The following is a 12045-nucleotide window of genomic DNA, read 5'->3' on the forward strand; positions in this document are numbered from 1 at the left end:
TCTTTCGTCCAATCAGCCAGAGATTCCCTCCCCCATCCCCCCTCTTCTCCTCCCCTCCCCTCCGCTTTCCCTTTGGCTCCACCGAGCTTGACAGAGCGGAAAGTCCCTTCAGTCGGCTCCGGGCCGGCAGCCATTGGAGGAAGGTCTCTCACTGGGCGGCCCAATCAGAGCGTGCGCAGGAACGCAGCTCGGGCTGCAATTGGTTAGCGTGGCGGTTGCCCCTTCCGCCCCCGCTCCCTCCCTCTTTCCCTGGGCGGTTCAGGAGGCGGGGCAGGTGGGGGCGGGCCCAGGTAGCAGGTTCGGCTGCGCTGGGGCCCGCGCGTCGGAGGTAAATACTAGGGCGGTGGGTGTAGGGTGCCGGGGCCGGCCTGGGACGCGGGCTGGCGAGGCTGGGGAAGGGGCAACGCCCCGCCGCCCGAGGTGAGTGAGCAAGCGGGAGGCCGAGCGGGCGAGCGGCGGGCGGCCCGGCCCCTCGGGCGCCCCGGCCCCTCGGGCGCCCCTCCCCGGCCTTAGGGCGCCTCGAGCTGCCGCTGCGGCTGTCCGGCCCTGGGCGCCGGCCCGTTACTTGCCCTGGCCGGTAGCCGGCCAGGTCCGCGGGGTGCGGAGCCCGCTGACGTCAGCCCGGGCTTCCCCACCCCCGGGGCTTCCCCACCCCCCCGGCCTTCCTGGGAGGGCTCTCCAGTCGAGGGAGCGTGATGGTCGCCGCCGCCGGGACCTCCGGAGAAGAGAGGACTTAGGGTGGGAGCAGCGCAGGAAACCGCCTCTCCTTCGGCCTCCATTTACAGATGGGGAAACTGAGGCACGGGCCGCTGGCTAGCTCCCGACGGACCCAGGTTGGCATCGAGAGCCCAGGGCTGTAGTGTCTCACACTGGTGCCTTGGGGCGTATCAGTCGATCGGTTTTGGGGTGTTTGTGGCTCCCGTCCAGGAAGAGCAGTCGGGGTTCTGGCCTCCTTAATGGCGTGTTGTGCTTTTTCTTTCAGTTTCCCCCTTTCCAGGGTGAAGATGGTTTTACACAACAACCCGGAGTTCTTTAGTTGAAAGGTGCGCTCTATTGAAGCAAGGTATTCATTCTTTTACTTCTTTTTGTTTTTCTTTTTTGTCATATTAAGGATCTGTGGGGAAAACGGAAGATAGTATTCCTGAGTTGGGTTCTCAGCCGGGTCAGCTGCCCAGTTATTAATGTACTTGGCTTCTTTTCTATTCCGCCCTGTGGCATTTGCATGTTTTAGGATGGTTGTCAGCTTCCAGCCACCAAGCCTTTCAGTCTCTCAGCCCCCATCACCCCTACCCCCTTCCTCTCCCCAGGCTCCCTGGAAAGTTGTATCCTTAGCTCAGTTAAGGAGCATTCCCTGCCTTGCCTTTGATTTCTGGCTAATGGGGATCTTAATAAGATTGTTCCTTTTGCAGTCACTGGCTCCGGGAGAAAAATCTAGGCCTTGAGAAAGAGTGTTCATTCAAGTGTTGGGTTTCTGCACACACCACCTCACGCCCCAAGTAAATTGAATGGCCTAAGAATTTAGCTTGCCAGTTCCCTACTGGGTAGTGTGGGTGGATTTGAGCTAGCTGCAGTATTACGAGGAAATGATTTGCTGGAAATTCTTGTTGAAGTTCATGTACTGTGAATGTTGATAACACCCAGAACATTCTCTGATGTTCGGCTACAAAATTTTACAGTACTCTTTCGAAGAAGCCTTCCTTTGGAGGGTAACTTTTGTGGAGAGCTGATAAGACCAGGACACTTGTTATATAAATCAACAGACATGCAGCAGGAATGATTTCTTGTGGTCTGACATGCCTAAACTGTGATTTTGTTTAAGGAAGCCTCTAACACAAGAAGGGAGATAGGAGTAATTATCCTATTCATCAAACTGTTGGTATTTTGTTCCTGATTTTCACACTTTGATCTTAAATTTGTCAAAGTACTTTTCTTGATTATACAGAATTTATAAGCATCAGACATGGCGTGGGGATCTAGGAACCCAGTTTCAAATGAACCTCAAAGCAAGTTGTTTTCACAATTGTGAAAGTTTCCTGGTTTCCTCTTAAGCGTGTAATGATGAAGCGGTGTAAAAATTGACCATTTCTTCATTGAGCCAGAAAATTAGAATGAGTGTTTATCTAAGGGATTAGGTAAAATCATTAAATACTGCCAACTCCTGGGTCTTCTTTTCTTCTTTTAACCTTAAAGAAGCTTTTAACCACTTAAACAATTAGGATGAGGAACTGGAATTTTGACTTTCACTGTTATCGCTTGAGTTAAGCAAGTCATTCATATGTCCTGTACTGAATGTCTAACATATTGTCAGGCTCTTGTTTGGGCCTTGGAAATATAAAGATAAAGGGCTTGGGGAGTTCACAGTTTGGAAAGTGTCGTGGTCAGGTTTAACTCTAGTGAGACACAAGTGTTCCTAGTTCTTCTGACATGAATATGTGGATGTGGGAGGCAGGCTTTCTTTTAAACCTCATATCCTACGCTGGTTCTAGGGACTGAATACTTGTGTACTTGGGCCACAGATTAATTTATGAGAAAAATTAAAACTGACTGTCTCTTTTCTGGTCATGGAATCTCTGCTGTTCAGAAATATGAAAACTTGTTTTCTTACCGAGAGATACTCTTTCTTAAAGTGTTAATTATTCTAGCTGTAGAAGTACTTGGAGAAAGTCCTGTGTATCTTCTTTTCTTTAGTATTTCGCTGACCTTCTTCTTTGCCATATATAATTATGGGCAGTTCTTTAGTATTGTAATTTTTATTCTGATTTACATAGCTCCCTGTGGTTTTTAGAACAAGTCAGGATATCTCAGGAGATGCAAAGTATTACTAAATTGCATCTGTTTTTATTTTCTTTCTTGAAGGTCTTTGAACAATAACCTGACTTGAGAATCAAAATGACATTGTATCTTCTCGATAAGTTAACTATTGTCAATTTTATGTAGCTAAGGCTGTTCGTTTGTGCTAAATATTATCTTTTAGAACTAATTTGGACCTTTAATACTTTCATCTAAAACTTATTTCTTGATCATCTCCTTTTCATTGCATTGACACGAAATTGATACTTGTGCCTTCCCACCTTTATCTTAGTTTAATGACTTTATTTTAATACAATTAAATTCTCCTTTACTCAGAATCCAGACCATCAAGAAGCTTAGGTAACAGGATGTATTTTCAAATCTATGTGACCCTAAACTGTTCCCTCCTCTCAGATGTTGTCAAAAGAAAATCCTGTTCAGTATGATTTTAGGGTTAAAAATATTATTGTATTCCAACTCTTTGACAATCTTCATTCAGTACTTAGAGTATTTTTATCAGGATACTCATAATTATTCAGTTTTCCAGCCTGAAATAAGTATGATGGTATTCAGATGAATTGTTTGTGATATGCTTACACTCAAAAGTGAAGTACAGCATAGTCAGAGGCAATTTTTAAACAATTAGACCTAAAAAGTAGTAAGAGAACACAAATGAGGGCAGCCACCATGTCTTAAACCTCTGTTTTTCAGTGTCTAACACTGTGTTGAGAGCAGAAAAATGATTGATAACTCACTGATAGTGTGATTTAAATCTTTCCCATAAGGTCTCGGGTCAGTTTTTATTGCTTGGGTTTCTTAAGACTTAATCTAAGTGAAAGAAGAATGTTGGCATTATATTCATTTCTACAGTGGGAGGAAAGCCTCTATTAGCATATTCTGCTGTAGTGCCAATATATTGAGATATTAATCATTAAATTTATTGTCTTGATACCTCTAGTAGAGCCATAAAGTTCCCCGTTCAGTTGCAGTAAGAAGAATCAGTTTTTAATATGATAGTTCCAAACCTATTCTTTCTTAATGTATTCTTTCTAAAAGAGGAAAAACCACATCCTTTTTATTTTTGGATAATGCTTTTAAAATATTTCATAACTTTTGCTTTGGCTGTTCCAGTTGTCTAACATGACCCATCCTGTTAATGAGTTTAAATTCACTCATATTTGTGCTAATACAAGTTAGAAAAAAATTAATTGCTCTTTGTGTAGGTCACTTTAAAATACGGTTCTTACTAACTATTATTAAATTGCCCTCAATCTGTTTATAAACCATAGTAGTTGTATCATATTTTACTGTGGACTGTTTCTTAAATGATTTGCAAAAAACCCACTTTTGTAATCAAATTCATTTAAAACAGAGTGTCCTAACGCTTTACATATAGAAATTTAGTTTTGCCTTGGTAGTATCCCCATTAGCACTGGTGGTTTTTATTTTAAATTGTGACATGAATTGTTAAGCTAGAGAACCAATAGAGCAGGATGTGTTGGTGTATAATAATTATTAAGATACAAGGAATTTCTCAATTTTAACATTTGAAGATGTAAGTTTTAAGAATTAAAAAAATTTGTTTTCAAAATATAGTTGCTATACTTTAAAAACAATTTTTGGCCAAAAATATTTAAATACATTTTAAAGAGAACAAAACAGCTTCATTTTTTAAAAAGTTACTTTTTGACCGTCTCATCCTTCTAGGAGCAACCGAAATGATGTCCACACAATAAAGCCTGTGAGCTTTACTCCTAAAAGACCTGTTCAGAGGTTATGTTTCCCTCTTTTTGTTATTTTTTTGTTTGTTTTTTAAACACACAAATAGGTTTCATCACCTGGCTTCTTAGAACTGGTTAGAAGTAGTAAGTTGGAAAGCAGCAGGGCCATAAAAGAAGTCAAATACATGCTGCAGGAAACCACTGAAAATGGCTGATGGCAAGGGAAAACTGTAGACCGTAAATCTACAGAAGGCAGACGCAAGGACTCAGAAAGCATGATGTAAAGCCTCTTAACACAGTAGTAGACACCTTGCCTATTGAGAGTCACACAAAATAATTTGTATTCCTATTGATAATTCCATGATCGAGATACAAATGAGGCTATTTCCTTGTTGAAAAATACTGGCCTCTAAAAGAATTTTGGTCAGCAGTAACAGATACTTCGTTTTGGGACTTTCAAGGAATAGAGCGAAATGAAGGTTTGGGTCGCTGTTTGCGTAGCCCTCATAAGGGGTTTTGTTTACAAGGTGCCAAGACGGGTTTCCACTGGTGTCTTACGTAAGTGGCAAATATAAATTGATCCCATTCCTGCTATAGTAGTGCCCTCAGGTGAAATTAAGACAAACACATTGTAAAAAAGAAAGAAAGAAAATAAAAAAAGACCTGCTTTATGCTGCCTGCCCTCACTAAATGTATGCACATATTTCAACAATGTTGGTGTAAGGAGGTGCCAGACCCTTTATCCTGTCTTGGGTAATCTTCATGTCTCATTCTGGCTTGTAGAGGGACAGACTTATAAAAACCTTACCATTATAGAGTACCTCATTATCTACAATGCGTTCTAAAAGAAATGTTACTCTGTGTGTGAATTTGTCGGATTACATATTTGATCATTGAGTTAAACGGTTAAACTTAAAATTTGGCTCTTTAGTTTTAGGAGTTTTACTCCTCAAATAAATAAATAAGATTCTTTATTCCAAGAATAAAATAGATAAATATGATAGTGCTGTCGTCTGCTGCTGTTACCCAGGGTAATGGAAAATGGATACCTCCGCCTCAAAGAGGGATGGAGTAAGTACCATAGTTAGAAACCAAATAGCCACATTCACATAACAGAGGATACATAAGAACTGCTGTTTTCAGTAAGATAATTGATTGCATAATGAATTAAAGTCTTGAATTGATGAAATTGTATAGTTTAAAAAAAATTTTTCTACTGAAGTGTAGTTAATTTACAGTGTTAGTGTCAGGTGTACAGCAAAGTGGTTCAGTTATACATATACATACATATATATATATATTTTTTTTTCAGATTGTTTTCCATTATAACTTATTACAAGAAATTGAATATAGTTCCCTGTGCTATACTATAGGTCCTTGTTGCTTATCTATTTTATATATAGTAGTGTGTATCTGTTAATCCCAAACTCCTCATTTATCCCTCTCCTACCTTTCCCTTTGGTAACCATAGTTGGTTTTCTATGTCTGTGAGTCTGTTTCTGGATTGTGAATAAAATTTGTATCTTTTTTGAGATTCCACATACAAGTGATATCATATGATATTTGCCTTTCTGGGTCTGACTTACTTCACTTAATATGATAATCTCTAGGTTCATCCATGTTACTGCAAATGGCATGATTTCATTCTTTTTTATGGCTGAGAAATTGTATAGTTTTAAACCAGTGATTCAAGTAGGGTTGAGAAGGCTATTTTAATTGTGAGATTAGTATTCCTGTAAACATTTTGACTGAAAAATTGAAACTGAAAAAAATCATCTTTTGTATGAGTCCTTTCTCGTATACATAATTAAAATTGTGGTGTAAAAACATTTTATATTTGATACTGTACTGCAGTTATATTTCCTTGTTACATCGTCCAAGTTTTGATGGCTACAAAATTGATTTTTAAAGATATCTTTAATATAATCAGATTTACAATATCTGGTATTTATGATTGAGAGAAATTAAATGAGGGCTATGATTAACATTTGCCTATCTGAGGACAAAATGTGCAAGATTAAGGAAATGAAACTGAGTTAGATAAAATGTTCTATTATCAAAATATGGCATACAGATAAATGAATTGTGGTTGAAGTTTCAGAATGTGATTTTATGATATTTTTATTGATAAAAATGTTCAATATAATAATTATGATGGATAACTTTTTACTTAAACTACCTGTACAGAAAATAGCCTTTTTGATTTATGTGTGTTTTCTCCAAATACAGCAGCTTATTCATTTAAGTTAGGCTGGATATATTAAAAAGTCTACTTTTCAAAGTTTAAAAATGTCAGAATGTATGTATAAGATTATCTTTTACTAGAATTTGAGTTCATAAATTTCAATGCCTTGGGAACAAACATTATTGTATTGTCTTTGGAGATATTACATTGAATCTCCTTGCTAAATAAGCAAGATGACGGAGTAATATGGTATGTCTTTTAACCTTTTAAGATATTTTTGAAAGTATGTCATTTGTGTGTTTTTACTAGTCGAGTGAAGAATTTAAAAAGTCTTCAGTCTTAATTTTGACTCATGTAGAGTGAAGTGTTAAGTTTCTTTTTGCTTGTCCTCCAGGCATTTTGATCTGCTGTCTTTTTACAGCATGGACACCAAATTGCTAAAAACATGCTTTGGGACTGCCAGTGAATTTATCTTTTGTGGTTTTATTACACACTTAGTAGTTCCCTTTTTTTTGAGTTAATATTTTGGAGTTAATATCACAATGAGTTCGGGCTTATGGAGCCAAGAAAAAGTTACTTCACCCTACTGGGAAGAGCGGAGTTTTTATTTGCTTCTTCAAGAATGCAGTGTTACAGACAAACAAACACAAAAGCTCCTTAAAGTACCAAAAGGGAGTATAGGACAGTGTATCCAAGACCGTGCTGTGGGGCATTCGAGAATTCCTTCCTCAAAAGGCAAGAAAAATCAGATTGGATTAAAAATTCTAGAGCAACCACATGCAGTTCTGTTTGTTGATGAAAAGGATGTTGTAGAAATAAACGAAAAATTCACAGAGTTACTTTTGGCAATTACCAATTGTGAAGAGAGGTTCAGCCTGTTTAAAAACAGAAACAGACTAAGTAAAGGCCTCCAAATAGATGTGGGCTGCCATGTGAAAGTCCAGCTGAGATCTGGGGAAGAAAAATTTCCTGGAGTTGTACGCTTCAGAGGACCCTTATTAGCAGAGAGGACAGTATCGGGAATATTCTTTGGAGTAGAATTACTGGTAAGTTTAATAAACCATTTTAGTGGCCTGTGTGTGTGTGTGTGTCTATGTCTGTCTGGATGTACATGTGTTTTTTCCCCTTTTAAATACAAAATAAGTGTTCCCAGAAATTTTCTGTAATTTTTAATATTCATAATACTTAGGATTTACTTTCTAGTGGTAAACTGAGATGAAACAAAGATGATGCATTGAAAACTTTAAAACTACCTACTACAGTAGGAAATGCAAATAGATCATGTAATTATTGAAGACTTTGGTATCTTAGAAATTTTAACATTGAGTATTAAAAATGAACTCTACCAAATATAAATGAATGAATCACTTTAACAGAATTGTTAATTACCCTGACATTATCATCTGTAGATTTGTCAGTTTTTCTTAATGTGTACTGTTAAGTAATGAAATTTGGAGATAGGTATATTTTTAATATTTGAGCAATTTCAACTTGCTTATTGTTATCCCTGATAATATATGTGAAAATCATCTTGGAATTTGTTTCTACTGAAAAGAGATTCAAGAGCTCTGTGATACATTTCCAGAATTGATGTTAATTCTCAAGAACTCAAATGTCAGTTACATTTTGACATTCTTACAAATAGGATTTCATGCCTTGTTTGCATTTTGATTTAATTATTTAAAAGAGCAATTGTAAAACAATTGGAAATTTGAATCCCCACTGTGCCATTTACTAGCTGGGTTACCAGGTTGTTTAACCAAGCGGCTTCTCTAAATCTGCTTCCTCATCTGTAAGATAGAGATATTAGTATACAGCTTGCAGTGTTTTGGGGATACATTGATTCAGGATTTAGCGCAATGGCTGGCATACAGTAATCGCTCAATAAATGGAGCTAATATTACTGTTATATTAAAGTAGATAGCTCTTTTTATGACAAAATTTTTATTAAAATCCTAATGTAGACTCCAGCCCAGCTCTCTCACAGTAGAATTATGATTTGAAATGATCAAGTAGCTTTATTGCAGCATCAGATAGTTTCTTCCTAATTTTTTTAAACACCCTAAATCCAACAGCAACTGCTAATAATTATATTTCTTATAGGTGTCATTTAGAATTTTTCCAGTGATTTCTCTGAAGTCCCCAGAGTGGATGTTTTCTCTTAGAGATCATCTTTCTCTATCGATCTAGCTAGCTAGCTATCTGTCCACCTTTATTTTTTTTTTCTCTCATGTGAAAACTAGGAAGAAGGTCGTGGCCAAGGTTTCACTGATGGGATATATCAAGGGAAGCAACTTTTTCAGTGTGATGAAGATTGTGGAGTATTTGTTGCGTTGGACAAAATAGAAATCATAGAAGATGATGAAACTGGATTGGAAAGTGATTATGCAGGTCCAGTGGACACAATGCAGGTTGAACTTCCCCCTCTGGAAATAAACTCCAGAGTTTCTCTGAAGATTGGAGAAACTATAGAATCTGGAACGGTTATATTCTGTGATGTTTTGCCGGGCAAAGAAAGCTTAGGATATTTTGTTGGTGTGGACATGGTAAGAAACTTTTGGATTATATTATCTTTGTGAATATGTCAATTAGTTTTATGACCAAATTAGGTACAAATTAAACACTTTGATTATTTAAAAGAGACTAATTAGTAGTAATTTAAAGAACATGTCCTAATTTATTTTTAGTAAAGGAACATTGATATGGGCCAGGAGTCTAGACATAGAATTACATTTACTTGTTTTTCCAGTTTGAATCAACTGGAATAATGTTTTCAATCTTTAAATCTGCTGTGTAATCGCTGACCAATAAACAGAGAAAAACCCACCCAAATATATTACATACTGTCTTATTTTTCTTTATTTTGAAAAGCTTTTTTTTTTTTGGTAATCTGTGTTTCTCTTTTTGTAATATTTTGCAGAATTTTGTTGGCTGATCTGATTTTAGTGAGTTGTATGTAAAAATCATTTATGGAAAATACCTGAATAGAGGAAAAGCACATTGCTTTAGGGGAAAAGACAAGAGTGTTTTCTTAGAATGTAATTCACTCAAAAGAATTTTTTTTATTGTGGAAAAATATATGTAACATAAAATTTACCATCTTAACCATTTTAAAGGGTACAGTTTATTGGCAGTAAGTACATTCACATTGTTGTGCACTCATTACCCCTGTTTATCTCCAGAACATTTTCATCACCCCAAACTGAAACTGTACCTATAAAGCAATAACTCCCTGTCACTCACTCCTCTCAGCCACTTTTCTACTTTCTGTCTTTATGAATTTGCTTATTCTAGGTGCCTCATATAAGTGAAATCATATAGTATTTATCCTTTTGTTTGTGTTATTCATTTTTAATGTTACCTTACAATCATATTTGCTAATAAAGGATGCATCCCAGGATAGCAAATTGGGTGATACCTGTGGGATTAGAAGAAGGAGAAGGAAAAGGCTTGAGGACGTTTTTACCATAGATTGAAAATATGGACAAGAATTTGTTAGGTATAATGAAGGAAATTCATACAGAATTATTAAACACTAGAATGAGGGAGGAGAGGAGGTAACAGAGCCTTGTACTCATGATGTTTTTAGTGATTATTTTTATCTATTCAGGTATACTTTCTGGGAGGCTATGAATGTTCTAGCATAAGTTTCTCTTACCTTGTGCTTGGAAACTGTAGGAAATTCTGTTTGATGCCCAATAGATAAACATTACTATGTTGTTTAGATAAACATTTACTGAATGTTTACCATGTGAAAAGTTAGAGCCCGAGTAAAACATGTGAGTCCCTAGAAATAGAGCTCGTCTTTAAACCACTACTCTTTAAATATTCAGTATTGGTTTAGAGAGGAGATTGTGGGCTGGGTGGAGGGAAGGTTGGAGAAAGAGGGCCACTGGTCATCGGGGTTAATTTCCTCTTGCTGTAGGTCCTTTGGGCCTCACACTTGGCAGCAGCCATTTAGGCCATCCCTTCCGTAGATGGCAGTCTTGGGGTCACCTTGTTTATTTGGGGCAGGCTGTCTAGAGGTAGCACCACCAGCTTCTCCCTCTGCCTCTGCCTGTCTTCCAGGTGGCTTGTGCAATCATTCATTCCAAACCCCTCTAGTGCACTCCTTGAAAGGGAAGTTCTAGCAAACTGCAATAGTCTTCAGCTCCTCCTGTTTCCAATGACATTTAGCATGTTCTACACATTGGCGCTCAGGGCAGTTGTCTGACTGGCCCATTTCTTACTCTAGCTCCATGAACAGCACTGTACAAGTTGGTGCTACATTGGAATATAAAATAATTAATATAAAAATCTCCATTTTGGAGGGAATTCTTACATACCCATAAGATGACAGAAGAACAATTAAAACATAGACTTTCTATCTACAGAAAGGCTCACAGGAGTTCAAATTGAATATTTAAGTGCTCAGGGAATGTAAAGGAGTGATTAGAGCAGGTCAGGATTAGATGGGGCAGATTTCTGGGTGGAATAGTGTGTGATTAATACATCTGCCTATGCAGATGGATGTTGTTATATAGACTAGTGTTTATTGTCTAGTAAAGTATGACGGATGCACTTGATTCCTGGCTCATCTATGTGTTTACTATGGCTTGATTGTTCATGGGTCTCAATTTTTGGAGGGCCCTTTTATGGAAAATATAGAATTTCATGTTCATGATTTATTGAGGAGGGTTTTAAAATTTATTCTGTTATTTAATTTCTAGGATAACCCTATTGGCAACTGGGATGGAAGATTCGATGGAGTACAGCTTTGTAGTTTTGCAAGTGTTGAAAGTACGATCCTCTTGCATATCAATGATATCATCCCAGGTATGTTTTCTTTGTGTTTTATATATTAATAAGGCCGCGCTTCTAAGACATATTTAGTTACAAGGATGTAAATATAAGCTTCAAGATGCATTTTTAGAACTTGACTTTTATATTATGGAATTGTTGTTAAATAGAATAGTCTTCCTTACCCCCAAGTGAAATATAATGCTTAAAGATTTTCATTTCTAGAAGTATGTGATGCAGGATAATTTATTCATTATCATTCACTTTTTCATTACTTGTCTATTCTAAGTGTGTAAAAAAAAGCCTCTTCTGATAATTAGAAGGGCCAGAAAATGTAATAAACTGCTACCTGTTTAAGTGAGAGCCTGGTTTAAACTAGAAGCCTTTAAGCAGAAGTTGGTCATTTAATATAATCCTGTGGAGAGGGTTCTTGCTGGACGCCCTACAAGATCCCTTCCAGTTCTGAGGTGATGTAATTGATCAGGCTTCATGACTCTAGTCAGAAATAGATCCCTCAACTTTCACATCTTAAAGATGGTCTTAAGCAACCTTTTATTTTACCTCAAACAA

At 37.5% G+C, this 12045-nt stretch overlaps 1 protein-coding gene across 8 annotated transcripts in view; it reads left to right on the forward strand.

Annotated features, from left to right (window-relative positions):
* Positions 1-222: 222 nt before the first annotated feature.
* The window catches only part of CYLD (CYLD lysine 63 deubiquitinase), a 64072-nt gene continuing 52249 nt past the window's right edge, over positions 223-12045 (forward strand). Inside the window, exons 1-5 of one of the 8 annotated variants that reach the window (XM_032486290.1) lie at positions 228-328; positions 983-1063; positions 7091-7742; positions 8940-9242; positions 11406-11511. In XM_032486290.1, the coding sequence (XP_032342181.1) occupies positions 7239-7742; positions 8940-9242; positions 11406-11511 (913 nt within the window). In that variant the 5' untranslated portion in view covers positions 228-328; positions 983-1063; positions 7091-7238. Of the gene's footprint in view, positions 421-497; positions 834-982; positions 1064-7090; positions 7743-8939; positions 9243-11405; positions 11512-12045 lie in introns of those variants that run through there. The other 7 variants (XM_032486293.1, XM_032486291.1, XM_032486292.1 and 4 more) reach the window with 7 other exon arrangements.

Source organism: Camelus ferus, chromosome 9 (assembly GCF_009834535.1).
Source record: "Camelus ferus isolate YT-003-E chromosome 9, BCGSAC_Cfer_1.0, whole genome shotgun sequence".
NCBI classification, from domain to species: Eukaryota; Metazoa; Chordata; class Mammalia; order Artiodactyla; family Camelidae; genus Camelus; species Camelus ferus.